Below are 18,396 nucleotides of genomic sequence, written 5' to 3' on the forward strand. Positions count from 1 at the left end.
TAATCACTTTTTGGCCACATTTGTACAGCCCTAATTTATATAGTGCTATAAAGTCTTAATATTATAATTTCAACTCCAAATGGTGATTACAAAAACTCATCATCATACATCATACAACAGTACAAAAAAAATGCATGTTTTATTCCTATGTTATTACTACATAAATTAAAATGACATTATTTAAAAACAATATTTTTTTTTTGCAACTGCAAATTATACATGAACTAGTTCGGATATTTTGAAGGGTGACAGCTACCAGGTAGCTACCAAGTGACATGAATTTTCACCAAATGTTTAATTGGATTGAAAAGAAATGGCAGTTCTTTTTCAGACAAACAGTGTGTTTATGAGTTTATTATGAGATTTGCACCTACCAGGAATAGTATTATCCAGCACAAACGCCACTGAACCTCCTACAAACATGGCAGTCGTAAGCAGAACGTTCAGCACCTGATCTATCTGCACTATACCTACAAAAGAAGAAAAGAATATGGTTCCTCACTAGTTCCTCAAGAAGCAATCATCATTTCCCTTTGGATGAGTATACAGGTGTTTGTGTATCTACCAGTCACTAGAGGGTTTTCTTTGAGGTAGCTGGGCAGGACCAGGCCAAAGAAGATGGAGAAGCCAAGGACAAACAGATTGCGGGAGGAGTTGAGATCCACAAATTGCAGATTGGAAAGGCCAACAGCGGTGATCATGCCGAACAGAGTGCAGAACAGCGCCCCCAGAACTGGGTCCGGCAATGATGCGAAGAGAGCACTGAATTTACCCACCATTCCTAGTAACAGCATCAGTGCCGCGCCATACTGAATTACTCGCCTACTCCCCACCTACACAATAAAACACACAGAGAAGAAAAGACAAATCAGAGAATAACTCCTGCAGCAAGTGCATTACATGACTAGCACACAATCCACATTGCTATTTAGAAATATACACTATAAACAAAAAGTTTCTAACCAATACAGCTGAAATATACACTATATTTACAAAGTTTGTAGTCAGTAAGATTTTTTTAATGTTTTTGAAAGAAGTCTTTTATGCTCACCAAGGCTGCATTTATTTTACTGAAAACTGTGAATATTACATACTAATATTGTGAAATATTATCAATTTGAAATAACAGTTTTCTATTTTAATATATTTTAAAATGTAATTGATTCCTGTGATAGTCATTTCTCCAGCCTTCAAGTGTCACGTGATCATTCTAATATTACTGATTTACTGCTCAAGAAATAATTATTATTAAAAATATAAATATTCTTAAAAAAAATATATCCAGTATTAATTGGGAAACAGTGATATTCCAGGAGTTATTGATAGAAAAAAAAAAAAAAAGAAATAGATACTAGAAATAGAAATATACTAACATTATAAATGTCACGTTTTTTCAATTTAATGCATCATTGCTGAATAAAAGTATTAATTTCTTACATAGAAAAAATTAAAAATTGCACTAACCCCAAAGGTTTGAAATGAAGCGTATGTCCATAAATTAACTGGTATTTAGTTTCCTTCCCAAATTGCTGAAGTAAACGTGTCAGCACAAATTGTAATTGTGGAACTGTAATACTTAAAGTATTTAAAATCAAAGTAGTAGTCTCATGTGTAGTAGTTGCATGCATAATAAATAAATAAATAAATAAGTAAGTTCTTGTGGGAATACATAGACAGCCAGAGCTTATTTTAAGTTACGATTGCTGGAACCTCAAGAGCTGCTCTCTTCAGTACTGAAGGTCTTTAGGGTGCTAATGATCTGCTGCAGTCACTGAGGGCCACTACAAACTCTAACACATGCTGCTATTTGCTATATGGACTGCTCTCTGAAAGCACTTTTAACACCCAGCTCCTTGAAGCCAGTTTACGAGTCAAGATGGTGCTATTTTGGGTTCCTTCGTAGTACAGGATTACAAAAAAGAAATACCAGGGAGGCTGAATAGGAAAAGACCTTACTTTGGTGATCCCCAGCACTCCAATATTGGGGCTAGAAGATGTGGAGCCATTTCCTGTCCCGAATATACCATCGAGAACACAGGAAAGACCCTCCATGAAGATCCCTCTGGGAAAAAGATTCCAATTAGAGCATTAGGACAACCAAACATACTAGGTGTCTTATCAGTTTTGGTATCTGCAATTGTGTCCGTGTTGTGTACCTGTTAATGGCATGTATAGGTGGAGGCGGGGCACAGGAAAGACGGGCACAGGCGTAATAGTCTCCAATGGACTCTATGATGCTGGCAACTACAGCACTCAGCATCCCAATCACCCCTGCTGCTGTCACTGTGGGCAACCCCCACTGGACTAGAACACAACCATTCAAACAAAGCATCATTATAATCTTATCAGGTTTAGCATTTAACAATTCCCACCACATGACGGTTTATTGAATATATTATATTCACTACACAATTTAGTTCTCACTGTAATTCTCAGTTTAAATGTAAGAACTGATGTAGTTCAATAAAGTACAGTTAAATAATTGTGTTATAATAAGTTTTTTGTTGCACCTTAAAGAAACAAACTTATTTTGATGTATAGATATTACATTTAAAGTTACACTATTAACTACAAATATATTACAAAAAATACACAAAAAAAAAAAACTAATATAAATGAATTACACTATTAACTACAAATATATTACAAATGTGTAATTAAAATATTATTTTAAAAAAATACACAACAAGTAAGTTTTAATAGAAATGAAATTAGTTGGGCATAAATGCTTGTCAGCACACTTTACCATATTTCAAAAACAATAGGAGTAATTATGAAATTACATAAAAAGATGTAAGTAATTAAGTCTTACTTTGGTGGGTCAAAAACACTTTAAAGTTAAGCTAGTTACATTTAATATAAATGTAAATGATAATACTTTTTTTCCATTTAATTGCAATAATGCAATTAATTAATGCAATTAAGCCTCCTAAAACATAACATTCAGTTCACACATAAAAAATATATTATATCCGTAAGTAGGTTTTTTTTTTTTTTTTTTTTTTAAATTTTAAGCAGGCAGTTCACTATACTACTTTTTAACAAGGGTTGGCCTTAAGAGGTGCAGAAATATGGGCAGTTCACTAGGTTTTGGAAAAGAGCAACACACACACACACACACACACACACACACACACACACAAACCAACACTCACAGGGGTAGGGTATCTTAAACCAGGGGGCGGCTGCCAGGATGCCCTGTCGGGCGTCTGTTCGGGCGTAGAACCCATATTTGTCCTTCTCAGGAGGAAATACATCAGTCACCGTGAAGATGAAACACAGAAACCATGACACAAGGATCGCCATGATGATCTACAGAGAGAAAGAAAAAGAGATAAGCTCAGCTACTTAAAAAAAAGAAACTCTTCTCATGTAAAATTCTGATGAGTAACCCAGACTGCTGAACACAAAGCCAGACATGTTATCCAACCTTCTTCACTAGCTTTCAAACAAGCAGACAGCACTGCATGCTGAAACTCTCTCACGATTCATCATCAAGGATCAATCTGTGTATTTTGGCTTGCCTCTATCTGCACCCACACTCACTTTCATTGCCATGTCTGCTGTGCTTCCATTTAAAAACACAGGCCAAAATGATCTCATCTCTGAAACAGCATGGTAATTACGGCTGTCATCAGAGCTAACGGCAGATTAAAGAGCTGTGCCAAACCTCTGAAAATGCCACCTCACGCTCCTGGAAGCCTGAGACACCAGACTGCTTATGATCATGATAATTCCTTTATGAGAATGTGGATCATTTTTCTAAATAAAAATCGCAATACACTGATTTTTGAGATATGGAACAACACGTTCAACAGCTTTACCTGACAATAGATTTAAAATGCAACATTTGCAATTAATCAGAAAATATAATTATTCAGAGAAGATCTCTTGAATGTAAAAAAAAAAAAAAATGTATATATATATATATATATATATATATATATATATACATATATATATATATATATTGGGGACATTAATTGCATTATATGAGTTGCTTTGGAATATAAGTTTTATTTCAGATAATAAAAAAATGTGAATTATATTTCAGAAAATATGTTAATTCCTGCTGTTTCCCTGCATTATTACAGGACGACTTCTTGTGATTACATACTGAGATTCTGCAATGAAGCAGCTCTAATGCACTATTAAATGAAATATGAAATACCATAGAGCAATAAAATAAACAGTGAAACTAACAAAATCTTGTCCAATACATTTTAATGGGCATAATTAAGTGTGAAAATAACTGAAGGAAATCTCTATTTGATAAAAAGTGGAATCGGTGCATCACAAAAATATAAGAAAACATATGTGTTTATACCAAAAAAATAAAAACAATAACAAAATAATTCTGTTTTAATTGTAGATGACTGTAGCTGTAAACTGTTGTGTTTGTCTTGAATTAATGTGGAGAAACTCACTGGGAACATCTTGAACAGCTGCAGGCGGTAAGACGTCCAGCCTTTTTTGGATTTGTAGATTGGGAGCGGCAACTGGATGTTACGCGCATACTGAGAGAACAGCAGCACCAGGAATATGGTTCTGTTTAATAGAGAGGAGAGAGTTTATACACTGCATCCACTGAGCTATAGTTTGGCTATATACACAGCCATCATGTGTGTGTGCGTGTGTGTGTGAGAGAGAGAGCTGTACTCACAGCATGGCAATGCCCCAGTGTTTGCCTGCTCTCTCTCCAGCTGCCTGGAAGCCCGAGAGCCCAATGAGAGTGACAGTAGGGGTGATGGTGAGCGGGCCGATGTACTTCAACAGGACACCTGGCAAACCCAAGGCCCCTATGACCACCTCTATTAGAGATGAGACGATTATAGCACCCTGGATCTACAGAGACAAGAGAAAAACAGAGTGGGAGAAAGAAGTTAAAAGTTGAAGTGCTTAAATCTGATCATCATACAAATAAACTAAAAGAACAAAAAAAGACGAAAAAGATGGATCTGAAAAAAAAAAAACAGTTAAAGGTTAAAAGCGATCAAAGATTGAAAAGTGTCATTGACAAAGACCTCCAGACAGCGTAATGTTCTGTTTAATCTAATTTAGCTCAAGTTGCTTTGTCTTTGTCTGCCACACCAAAATCAATATCAAATCTGTCTATGCAAAAGTATCTTAAAAGACAGATAAAGGGATAGTTCATCCAAAAATGAAAATTCTTTCATCATTTATTCACTGTAATGGCATTACAAACCCACAAGATTGGAGAACACCTCTTAAAGGGATAGTTCACCTTCAGTTGCTGGTCCCCATTGACTTGCATAGCATTTGTTTTTCCCCCTCTCCATACTATGGAAGTCAATGGGGACCAACAACTGAAGGTGAACTATCCCTTTAAGACCAAGTTAAGTCCTCCAATATATCCCCTGTAAGGATGGAATAAAAGCCTGAAGATTACCTGTCTGTTCTCAGTCGTCTCCTTCAGTGTTGTGACACACACAGAGTGAGCGTGTGCAAAAAAGGAGCTCTGTGTCTATAGTCATTACTGCTTCAACTTGTACATTATAGTTGTTTAATTTAATCGCATATTACATATACATTATTAAACTTGTATATAACAACTACTCATTTGTGTATAAAAAAAATATATATATTTTTTATCCACATTGATGCATTTAGTTTCCACTTATCTTTACAGTATATTCACTTCCACACATAATTCATGTCCTAATTTGTTTTTGCACTGATTTTATTGTACTAAATAAACACTAACATGAATTCTTAAATGCAGTTTCTAATAGCTCATAATTCCTGAGTCACTACATGGTTTATTGTACTTTAAATAAATAGTAATCACATTTCAAGTTTTTAATTAACTATACAAATGTAAAATATTGGGAAAAATTGATTTAGGTATTTAATCCATTGTAACATTAAATACTGATGTAAAAATGATTTGTTAACTACCACCTTTTTTATTAACATTTACAGTCATTGTTGTTCTAGAGATGTTTTTATAATAATTCAGAGCCTTTATAACAACTCTGCCTTAACTTGTCACCTCATTTTATTTCATTAGTTTCTCACCATCAGTTCCATTATCGATTTTTACATTAATGTTCCTCATTAAATACGTGTTCTGTTCTTGATTCTCTTTGTTTTAACACACCTCTCGTATCCTGGGGTACCAGATGTCTTCTGTGTGTGGCAGCTCGGTGGCATTTAATAGAGGAACAGCTGCAGAGAAACAAGACAATCAGAATAGTGGTCTTAAGTGTGACTGAGAGGGGACATGGGTGTGTGTGTGTGTGTGTGTGTGTGCAACATGTACCTGTTGCGTTACATTTCCACTTATCCAGTGAAAGGATGGCTCTTGCTGGGGCTAGAAAAGCAAAAGCACTAGCCTGGAACAATGGAAGCCTGGAGGCAAAACACAAAAACACAATCATTCACAAGAACAGCTTGTACTAACACACACTCAAACACTCCTGCTCCTTGGAAACATCTATCCTCCAAGACAGGTAATGGTCACCAAGAGGAGCTCTTAACCACATCATGAGTCAGTGATCAGATCATTCTGTTTGTGATTTGTCTGTAAATCACTCAACTATAATTATAAAAGAACAATTGTCATGAACACTAACATCTATTTAGTCTCAGCTAATCAGACCTTTGACTAAACAATGCAAGATCAGGTCCTTATGGCAGCCTATTTTTGTCCAAAAATAGACCATGTGACTGAAATGTAACACCAGCCATTGTACATGTGGTTTAAGGCAGTCGTTCTCAACCTTTTTGAGTCCAAAGCCCCTCACTGTTCAAATGCCCTCCTATCTAAGCTTATATGGCATTACAAATACAAAAAAAATACAAAAACTCTAAAATATAATAACATTTTGTTGTTGTACTTAATTAATAGCATTTTAAATTAATCAAAATCAAAATAAATTATCTAAATGTAAATCATTTTAAGACTTACACGGCCCATGTTGACCTTTGATTTGGCCCGCCATGCCACAAAAGGATATTACGAAAAAAACAAAAAAACATATAATTGAAGCATCTGTTAATTTCTAATTTATATTTTAGTTTTAACATTTTTCATTTTATTTGCCTTGAAATGTGTGTGTGTGTGTGTGTGTGTGTGTGTGTGTGTGTGTGTTTATATATATATATATTTGTGTGTGTGTGTGTGTGTATTTGTGAATTTGTGAATTTGATTAAAAAGAATTACATTTAAAAGATTATTACAAATGTTTTATTATTGTTATCATTATGATTTATTTTTTTTATTTTTTTTTTATACAGTAATGTAGTTGGATATAATGCAACATTTAATTTTAGCCTACACCCCTCAACCAAGTTCCTATCAAAAGGGGGTTTGGGCAGCTCAGCTTTAACCACTAGATGTCTCCACACACACTTCTCAAATGCTCACTGATGTGGGCTCGCAAGTCTGTCAGTAAAGACTGCTGCTACATCAAATTATAATTATAAAAGGCCACTGATTTTCAAACTCGCTCTCATTTTTTCCCCTTTATCTTTGCTTAAGAACACTTGTTGCTAATTTGCAGAGCAACAAAGAGGGGAGGAGGGTCATCATGACCCAGCAATGACAAAACACACAGTAATATCAAAAGGACCATGTTTTACATAACTACACCAGAAGAGCACAGATCAAATTTAAAAGGTTTGCCTTATGTGTGTCCAGATAAAGAGAATGTTAAAGGTTAAAACTTCAGTTCTTTATCCTCTACTCAGCGGAAAAATGTTCAGTCAGATGTAACAAGTATCAGTAAAGCTCACATACATTGATTCAGCACAAAGGTCTTACGGCAACATTCACCCATTTCTTCCCACTCTTATCTTCTTCTCATTTCCTCTATTTTCGGTCACTTGCTCGGGTTTCCCTGGAGACAGCATGTGCCACGAGCAATTGATGTCAAAACAGAGGGATCACATGAGCAGTACAGACATCTTATACAAGGGGCAAAGTGGCCACAAAAGAACATTGAGTGCCAGACACAGAACAGGCAAAGGCTAAATATCCATGACATGAACAGCCTAAAGGATCAGACCTCCACAGATACTCAGCCTCCTCCACCTCCTCCCACAATCTACGCCACTGGGGGTTTTACGTCATATCAAACAATGTTACGGCATTAATTACATTTAAGTGAAGTGCAGCAGCAAAACATTAACAGTTGAAACTTACGGAGGAATTAACAGTCTCCTGAGTTGCTGTGATTGATGATGTTTTATATGTTTGTATGGGCATAAACGGACCCAAGGACTGTAGATAAGACACTGACGCACTAGTAATTTTTTTAAAGGGATCAGAATGTACTCGTTTGTTTTATCAAATGCACTTGATCCTTATTCAAAGCAGAGGTGAGGCGACATAAGGGTCATGGAGCCACTGGTCACCAGATTGGTGACTGATCCACCCTGTGTTTTATGGTTTGCAAATTATATGTAAATACAAAAAAAATAAAAAAAAAATAAAAAATAATAATAATAATTAGTGATATTTAGTGAATCATGTTTTTGTTGAATATTTACATTACTGTTTAAATGTTCGGGGTTGATAAGAGGTTTTTGGAAAGAAATTTTGTATTCAACAAGGCTTAATTTATTTATAACAATTTAAAACACTGATTTCTATTCTATTCTAATATGACTGAGTGTCATTAAGAAGAAGAAATCTTTTCAAAGAAATCTCAAAGCTATAGGTCAATATCAGGAAACTGGTCTTCAAAAAATGTAATTGGAGGAGAGAATGTAGTCAGGTCTTGTAGCCAGTGGAAAAAAACTTCGGAACGCCCTCGCTCTTCACAGAACTGAAAGAAATATTTTAATCAAAACTAAATCTAGGTTTCACTTTCAGCAAGAGGGAGGAGAAAGAAAAACAATGTACTGTAAGGTGGAGGAAAAAAATAACAAAAAACAACAACTAACAGTAAAAACAAAAAAAAAAAAAAACAAAAATAAAAAAAAAAAAAAAAAAAAAAAAAACAAATAAATAAAAACATTAACAAAACATGGTAAAAAAAGAGGAAGACAGATGTTGTTTTAAGCCATTTCTGTGCAAAAACATAAATTATGGAAATGTATATTGAACATCATTAAAAAGGATGAAAAATATCTAGATTTACAATTTACAATCTCTCAGCATTATACTCTAGAATGATATTCACACTAACCTCAAGTACATGCTCAGACATGCCAACACAGCCTGTTAATATATGATGCCAACTTCTGTCTTCCATGAAAACTCTTACCTTTTGCTTTAATTACAGCTTTCCAGTAACTGGAAACTCCAAGTTCACCTGTGTGAGGTCATGACGTTCATGCCCTTGTTCTGACTTGCTTATCCAACCCATGAACACGAGTGATGCAGTGTTCAACATGTTCTGTCCATCAAGACGTGCTAATAATGCTCTCACACTTTGATCAGGCATTCGATGTTTATACACAGCTTTGCTGAAGAATATCTCACAAGCACAACATAATTTCAAATACGATGTCAATGATGATGACAAGCCAGTGAGAAAGCAGAGATTCTTCACAGCTGTCTTTACTGTGGTCAGAATGAGTGAACAAAAAGAAATAAAACCAAAACTAACATCCTGAAAGTAATCAATAAAACCACCCACCCCCACACACACACAGACACACACACACACACACACACCATACTGTGTGCACAATAAAAGCTGTGTGCACAATAAAAGTGAACAACAGATGGGTTTCTGCCATATACTGAATACTTTTATATGTTTTGATCAGAATAACAGATTCTGAAAGACAGTTATATAAGGTATAAGTAAACTGTTGAGCTTACTTGTAAGTAAGTTAAGTAAACTCCACTGACAGTGGAGCATTGCATGTGATGTCACCATGCAGGCTGGATGCGAACCTGTATCTTGCATTGTCACCATGGCACAATGTGTCTGGAACACATTCTAACAGCTAAAGCTTGCTTTAAAAACAAAAAACAACAAAAAAAAAAACACTTACCGGCAGCCAAGGGTGGTCTGCAGCAGGGTGGTGATGCCCACACAAAAGAAAATGGTGCCAATCAGCTGACTAGTTGCCCATTGGTCAAATCCCACACACATGGCTTCAGCAAGCAGGAAGGGCACAGCGATAGTTCCACTGAAGCAGGTAAGATAGTGCTGAGGAAGAATGGTGTGGAAAAAAAATATCACTATTTTTATCTCTGTAAAGGAGAACATCAAATTAGAGACCTGCACTCCCCCTGGACCCAAAGCAACAGAGTGCAGTGTGGGACAATGATTTGCGGTACTCCCGCAAAACAGAAATATCAAAAAACAAATAAGTTTTTATTCATTTATAGCAATGTAGCCAATCACAGACATATCTGTTGATTTCTGGGACGCTATTGCCATTCAGAGGTGTTTAAGTTAGAATCCACTCACAGCTCAAAACGCCTGAGTTCTTGTGCAGTGCTGAAATTTGCGTGCTTATGAATCTCCTCGTTATAACCCACGAAGTGCAGACATTATGAAAGATTCACTGTGCATTTATTCATTGTGTTATAACAGAGCTTTGTGAGATCGCGATGAACTGAGATGTCGGCTTTCTAGTGATTATAAAGAGAGCACCCTTTGCTCGCATTCTGTCATGCCAAACCATGCATGCAGCAGCCTATGCTTGCTTTTCTGTTAAAAATAATAGTGGTTTGTGAATGCTGATGCTTTAATAACATATTTTATCCGGAGTGTTTATGCTGGAATGTTGTGGCTAGGAGACACAGAACTTACTATTTCATGTAAATTTCATGCATATACTGAAAAATAAATCTACATTGACTGCTTTTATCCGGGCTTTTGCGGGTGGGAGCAGGACAGAATGAAAAAATCCATCTCGCGCAGGTCTCTACATCAAATCTTACACAAGTCTAGGGTAAAGTGAAATCACTGCGTTAATGTCAAGGGTCACTGCTGTAAATTCTAGGGTCATTACTTCAAGTTGAGTGTCACTGATTTAAAGTCTAGTTTGACTGCCGAAAGTTGAGGGCCACTGCTTCAAAGTCTAGGATCCCTGCTATGAAATCCAGGGTCACTGCATCATTGCCCTAAAGTCCAGGATTCACTGCTGTAAAAATGAGGGCCACTACTTCAAACTGGATGGTCACTGTTGTAAAGCTGAATGTTACTACTGTAAAATTGAGTGTTCTGCTTCCAAGTCAAGTTTTTACTGCTGTAAAGTTAAGGTCAAATCATTCAAAATCACTAAAAAATGATTTAAACATTACAAACACTACTACAAATTCTACAAATTTTAATAAAACAAGTATGTCCACATGTGACTGTGCATAGGTCAGTGATTTAAAGTCTAGGATTCACTGCTGTAAAGATGAGGGTCACTGCTTCAAACTCGGAGGTCACTGCTGCAAAGTTGAGTACCACTGCTTCAAAGTTTAGTTTCACTGCTGAAAGTTGAGCAAGTAAGTATCACAACATTTTACCTTTAAAACTATTAAAACACAAAACCAAGTAAGTATGTCCACATGTGACTGTGCATATTTTTGTACCTGTAAACCTAGGAACACACACAGGTACCAAGGTGGTGTGTCCTCTATGGTGTATATCATGTCCATTCTCCTGGCGTCAATGCTGTCTGCACTGTCCACAGTCTCTGATATGGAGCACTGAAGGGGAGAGGAAACAAGACACATGGGATTCAGGCTCTGGGCTGTTCCTATGGTAACCAATCTCTATTACAGAGAAGTTTAGTGAGAGCTGTACACTATAAACAGCATCAGCACACACACACACACACACACACACACACACACACACACACACACACACACACACACACACACACACACACACACACACACACACACACACACACACACACAGAGCGCAAACTGCTGGCAATTTGCAGAAATCAGTTCCTCTATAAGCAATTATCCTGAAATGAATTCAACCTGCTAAATAAACTCCATACTAATCTTCCAAATTGACAGAAGACATTGCTACAAGAGTTATTCGGTTATATAAGTTAATAAATACATGTTTTAACAATTTGATTAATTTAAACACAATGCAAGGATACAGTACAGCCATGAAAGTCTTGTCTATGTCTTTTGAAAAGTTTATTCTGAGATGCAACAGTTATTTTCCAACTACCAGACAAATAATTCTCATTTCATATTAGTGGGAACACAGAACCAGAGAGAGACAGACTGAGAAAGAATCCCAAAGTGTTGCCTGCTGTATTAGAGGCATACCCTGAGGAAATTCCACTGGTTGTTGTGACCTCCGAAATCCCTGTTTCCTCTGTGAACAGGGACTGAGCTATTACAGAACAGGGCTTAACACGGATAAGCATGACTGGTACGAGCAGCCCCTTGATTTAAAGGTGACGTGTAATTTCTATACCAAAAGCATCACAAAAAAACTCACTTTGTCCTCAGTCTGGCTGTCTTTTGCGTAAATGGCCATGAGCTGCGTGTCCTCTGCGTCCTGATCTCCAGGGGTCTGCACGACACCATTAACCACCTGTCAAATACACAGAAATTAGCAAACATGAGTTATTTACCAAGTAACAAAACAAAGAAAATACTTGTGGATAAATAAATGTGGATAAATGTGGATGTGGACATCTTGGTAAGAATTCAAATGTAGGTGAGTTTGGCACAGGAAGGGTTAAGCTTCCAGAAGCTTTCATTTGTTTCTATTTGCCAAATTCAAATGCCAGGGTTCCAGTGGCAAGCGCATAGTTTTACCTTACATTACATGATATTACATCCCCACACTGGTAAAACACATCAGTCCACTAAAGTTCAGCAGGGCACTCATTCAAATTTCAGAAACAGGGTTATGCAGATACTGTAAGTGAGGGAAGAGTTCACCAAAACAAGGATTACATGAGGTTTAGCTCTAAAGAAGTCAAGCTTTTGGTGGTTTCTATTTCTAATGACATCATACTAGACAGAAGATTTATATGACTGCACAAGGATCTTTCAAACAATAATTATACACAGAAATGACTCAGCAAAAGGACTATTAGAGTCCTAGAAAAGAACATACTTCACTAATAATAGTTACTTCACCAATTTAAAAGGATGACATAATATACATAAATGTTACAAGACAGTTTGTTATGTGATTGCATTTAAGGGAGTGTTGGGCATGACTAAGGGAAACCTGAGTCTTGACACTTCTTCTCAAATGACTGAAATAAAAGTCTCAGTCATTCTTCTCAAATGACTGAGATAAAAGTTACAAACATCAGACCATAGTGGACCAATTGATAAAGGGTCACTTCTGTGGGTAGAAAAAGAAAAACTAAAACTAAATGATAATATCTTATAGCATGTCTCTAACTTCTTGGCATGTTTATAAATGTATAAATATGCATATTTAGCAACAAAAACACTACCAAAAAGCAGCAGTTGCATATTTTATTTTATATTTTAATTTGTTTGGTTTCTTTAACTATTTTTTTTTTCTTTTAGAATTCTTTGGATCAAAAGAACAGCATTTATTTGAAACATAAATCTTTTGTAACATTATAAATGTCTTTCCTGTCACTTTTGATCAACTCAATGCATCCTTGCTGAATAAGCCTTAAACATTTGAACAATAGTGTATGACTTGTGTGTGCATCTTCAAAGGAAACCTTATGTATACCATGATTATAAATAAGTTGTTTGTCATTCCTAGTAGCTTATAGATACTTGAAATAGAAAATTCTAGAAAGCCAGCTTTTAAATGGCACACCACACTGTCCTGCTTAAAGTACACGTGGCCACAGTGTCCTGTAGAGTCACTAATGACAGGCTAGAAGGCATTGTTTCTGACCCTATGATTAGCATCATTCCACACAGACGAACACACACTCACTGGGATGGGATAGAAGTGTGCACTGTGTTTGTTCTCCTCCTCATATTTGCCAGGCTCTGCGGCGGAGTCCATGGATTTGGAGGTTGTGTTTTTACCAACACCCATTCCTCCCCTTTGCTCCTCTGCCTCGTCCTCCTCCTCCTCCTCTCCCTCTGGCTCTGATCCTCTCCTCCACTTCCTCTCACGCTCTGGTAGGAACACTGCTGCTCTGGCTGTCAGTACACTCTCATGCTCCGCTGATTGGCCAGCCAGGTCATCTGTGGTCAGAAAAAAAACTGAGCAATGTTGTTCACGAATGAATAATGAAATTAAAGTGCTCATCTGATGACTTAAATAAAACAATAATCCATATAGTCAAAAACCAATATAATTACCTTTTTAAATCTTATTAGTTTTTTGTAAAAAAAAAAAATAAAAAATATATGGAGTACTTCACACTCATTTTATGGAGGCAAAGGCAGAATGAACTAATAAATGGAATGAAATGAAATCTTAAAACAAATCCAAATCTGAGACTATTTATCAAACGAATAATGGTTTATAAACTCACATCGCACACTTTACAATGTGGTTTTGGACTCAAACGTCCATTTATATAACAATGATGTGTGATTAGACATCTACATTTATAGACACAAGCAAAAGAGGATGACAAATTTGTGGTGAAGTAAAGAATAATAAAGTTTAGGGAGTTAAAAAAGAAAGAAGTTGGAGGGGGTGTAGGATGATAAAGATAGGATGGGTGAGATGGAAAACAGAAGCGGAAGAAAGACAGCGACTGACTGGTGAAGGTCGGTATGCTTTATCAGTGGATGTTGTTGATTTTGGGAACCGTCAAGTTCTGTTTACTTTTCTTGTGGCCTTGGGCCAGCACCCTCCCTATTAATGACAGCGATTAGACATGTCAGCGCACCACCAACGGCTGAATCCCTCCCCACACTGCCCACGATCCCTCAGCAGCCTTGAACTCCAGGACTGCTTGGTATCTAGAAGCCATGCGGGTCCATGAAAACCCCCTCAGCGCTGCGCATGCCGCGCCAGACCCTTACACATGTCCAAACTAGCCACGGTCATGACAAGCATCAGGATATTTTGATGCCGATATTTCTCCCTATTTCTTGCTGCTTTACCATGCCCATTGTGAAATCTTAATGGTCCAAAACCCAGTTAATTAATGAAATAAAATACAATTATACAAACATTACATTAAATTAATGAAATAAAATACAATTATACAAACATTACATTAAATTGTGTGTACTTTTTTATTATTAAAAGATATATTTCTTAGATATGGGTCAGATATTTAGCAGAAAGTTAATTATTATTATTATTATTATTATAGCTTTACATTTAACATATCAATCAAAAAACATAAAACCACTATAATAACATATAAACACTTAAAACGAAACATATAACCGGTCTGATATCTTTTAAACACTTAAAACGCTTGATTGTCAGGGTGCTTTCAATTCATTAAAATAAAAAGATATTTCCTTGGAAATAACCTTTCTTTAATAATATGTTCAAATGTGATCTCACATTTACTATCATTTTAGATTTTGCATTAAAGGCACAATATGTAAGATTTTTTTTATTAAAATTTTGCTGACTTGTGTACTTACATTATCCCAAATGTTTCGAAGAATGTTTAAGTCCAGAGAAATAAGCAATTTTAACTAGTGACATGGACCGGGTCTATAGTGTCGCCTGCCAGTGATGTCATTTTCCCCACATATGCATAATAAAAGCTCCGCTGTTTCCAACCTTGTGTCACGCTTGTTCAGCGTTCTCATTTCGCTTTGATGGCTTTCAGCCTCACCCTGCTTCATTCTTCTACGTTAATAAATCATTAGCTCATCCATGAACATGATTTCTGCCCGAGTCGCGTCGTATTGCATCGGCTGAGGAGATGAAGACGACAACTCCCATGATACTCAGTCACGGCGTTACCCTTAAAAAAAAATAAAAATACACATTTTACCTATAAAAAATAACCCATAAATAAAATAATACATATTGTGCCTTTAAAGAGTTACCCTTAAATCAAAGTCGTATTTACATTTTACTGAGCAAGCAGAGTTGATACTACATATCTGTAACATTCTATTGATTTTTATTTGGAAAGCATTTGTCCTAGTGCAGCTGGGGACAGTAAAGAAATAAGTACCTAGTTCACACATCACTCCCACCAATCAGGTCGGCCGGAAGCATCTGTGTGGGAGGGGTTAAACTGGGAGAAAAGAAGGATAGAGAGAGGATGGAAAAGAGAAAGATGGAAGAATAGAAGTAGGGATATAGGAAAGGAATGAGGGTTGACAAAAAGGAAGATAGAGACAGGTGTTAATTAGCAGCCATAAAACACAAGCCATTTCTATTTGATCATTTAAACTATGCTGTTTAATTAACATGCTGATATTTTGAATGTGCTATAAGCGAAAACTGCCTAATAATACCTGACAAAGCTTAAATAAAATGTTGCCGGTTTGAAACAAGTTCAGCTCTACCAACAACATCTTTGGCATTCTACTCACTCAGTTTGTACAAAGTACAAATGGTTTGATTTTCAACACGTGGTAGCGGGTACTGCGCATAATTATACTTCTTCCACACAGACTATCTTATCAAATCAGTATTCTGAAATCTTTCACAGACAGGATGCATGATTTAGCACTACCGCGTCTTCTCTTTTCAACAGAACTCAATGGAGTATCGCACACCGTATTCTGTGGAGAATTGAAGACATTTTAATCATCTATGATCAAAAATCGTGTTATCGTGGCTGTGATAACACACGTATCTGGCTGTGTACGTGTGTGTCTGCCTGTAGGTACATAGACAAACAGAGTGAGCTGTCGATTTTTATCAACACTCAGCTTTACTGCTGTTAGTCAGGACCCATCAGGCATAATATATGTCCTCGTAATGTGATCATTGGTGGACAGTCCAAAACACAGCGGGACGAATCCATCCACAGATACTGTTGTCCCACACGGTTTGTCTGAGCAGATTTAGTCCAGATTTCAAACTGAAGCAGATCCATTCGATTACATGACAGGCAGCTAAACAACAAAATCCAAAAACTCAAATTGTAGGACAACTTCACAAACAAGGCACCCACACTGATCTGGCAGGAGCACGAGGTGGAAAATTTCAGAGCCACAAAAATATTTGACTAACCGAGGTGAGGTGTGTTCAAAATATCAATGCTGGACTTCAAATCAGAAACCTTAAACCTGGAGATCACCATCTCACTGGGAAACAATTATTACTGGAGCAAGACTAAACCAACAAACTTAACACAGCTTCAAGACACCAGCTGAGGGGATTTAAGGAAGAACTTGAGATGCTTTAACGATTGTGACGAGACGCCACTACTTTCTATAGACTTTTAATGTGGAAGGAAAATACTTACGTGTCCAGTCAGAATGTTTTGTAATATTCCCAGAACAATGTCTGTTGCCGAATTGGTGACTAGCGTGTGAAGCACATACTTAATTTTGGTCACCCTTAATTATCTCATAATTACAGCTTACTGATGTTTAAATGGTTAGACAACCTCTTCAAAAGCACATTTCTAGACAAAACAAACTGAGCTCATTTCTGTCGCAGCTTTAATGATGAAACATCTGCTAGTCAGAGTCAGATGTTCAGTAGTGAAGGCCACTGAGAGAGGTTGCAGAATATGACAGTTCATCACATACGTATTTAGCATAAAGCGAACGTTAAAAGTTTCACTGTTTCTCATATGAGAATTCAGATCCCAAAGAGAATTCATACATATTAAGTGCAACTTAAGTGTCCATATACTTTTTTAGGCCACTGTATATTTTTCTGAGAAGTCAACAGTATGTCCAATACAAAAGTTTGGGGTTAGTAAGACCATAAATACATATTTTTATGGTCATCAAAGCTGCATTTATTTATAGTATTTATAGTCATACGGTGAAATATTATTACAATTTAAAAGATCTGTTTTCTTTTTATATTTATATTTATTCCTGTGATGGTAAAGCTGAAGTTTTAGCAATTTCTTCAGGATTCTTTGATGATGAAGGTTTATCAAGAAAAAAAAAACAGCATTTATTTGAAATAGAAATCTTTTAAAACAAATTACAGACAAAGTAGAGACTGTCTTTACTAAAAAATAAATAAATAAAAAATAAAATGTTTTTGACATTTCTGAACGATATAGTGTATGTGTGACTTTTTTTTCCCATGATCAAATGTCAACCATCCAATGTTCATGGAACTGAAACCAGAGCTGGTCTGAGGGACAATCAATCCAGAGACTTATTGAATTCACTAGTTCTCTGTCGTTTGCTGTAGCGGAACATGTTACGCGTGACAAAAAAAATTAATCAGTTTTCACACACTCACAAACTTATCTAAACTTCCTCTGAAGTCTTGCTAAAAACATGCTGAATAATTTGACTTACCATTCAAGGCTTTTAAAATTAGGGTCCAAGAACCCCTAAGTGTCCATAAGAGGGTGCTATGGAGGGTGCTAAAAATATATCTGCACCTTAATTTTATATAATTAAATATTCTCCAAATA

General features: G+C 36.3%; 1 protein-coding gene across 2 annotated transcripts in view; it reads right to left on the minus strand.

Moving 5' to 3' along the window:
* LOC109074691 (solute carrier family 23 member 2-like) overlaps positions 1-18,396 on the minus strand; it is a 30,404-nt gene that overhangs the window by 3,988 nt on the left and 8,020 nt on the right. Inside the window, exons 2-15 of one of the 2 annotated variants that reach the window (XM_042762551.1) lie at positions 16,009-16,071; positions 13,836-14,092; positions 12,393-12,488; positions 11,513-11,629; positions 9,973-10,130; positions 6,284-6,372; positions 6,122-6,189; positions 4,664-4,845; positions 4,428-4,548; positions 3,156-3,312; positions 2,157-2,304; positions 1,957-2,062; positions 566-833; positions 375-470 (exon numbers count right to left, since the gene is read on the minus strand). In XM_042762551.1, the coding sequence (XP_042618485.1) occupies positions 375-470; positions 566-833; positions 1,957-2,062; positions 2,157-2,304; positions 3,156-3,312; positions 4,428-4,548; positions 4,664-4,845; positions 6,122-6,189; positions 6,284-6,372; positions 9,973-10,130; positions 11,513-11,629; positions 12,393-12,488; positions 13,836-14,092; positions 16,009-16,021 (1,876 nt within the window). In that variant the 5' untranslated portion in view covers positions 16,022-16,071. The remainder of the gene's footprint in view (positions 1-374; positions 471-565; positions 834-1,956; positions 2,063-2,156; positions 2,305-3,155; positions 3,313-4,427; positions 4,549-4,663; positions 4,846-6,121; positions 6,190-6,283; positions 6,373-9,972; positions 10,131-11,512; positions 11,630-12,392; positions 12,489-13,835; positions 14,093-16,008; positions 16,072-18,396) is intronic. The other variant, XM_042762552.1, reaches the window with a different exon arrangement.

This window comes from Cyprinus carpio, chromosome A8 (genome assembly GCF_018340385.1).
Source record: "Cyprinus carpio isolate SPL01 chromosome A8, ASM1834038v1, whole genome shotgun sequence".
NCBI classification, from domain to species: Eukaryota; Metazoa; Chordata; class Actinopteri; order Cypriniformes; family Cyprinidae; genus Cyprinus; species Cyprinus carpio.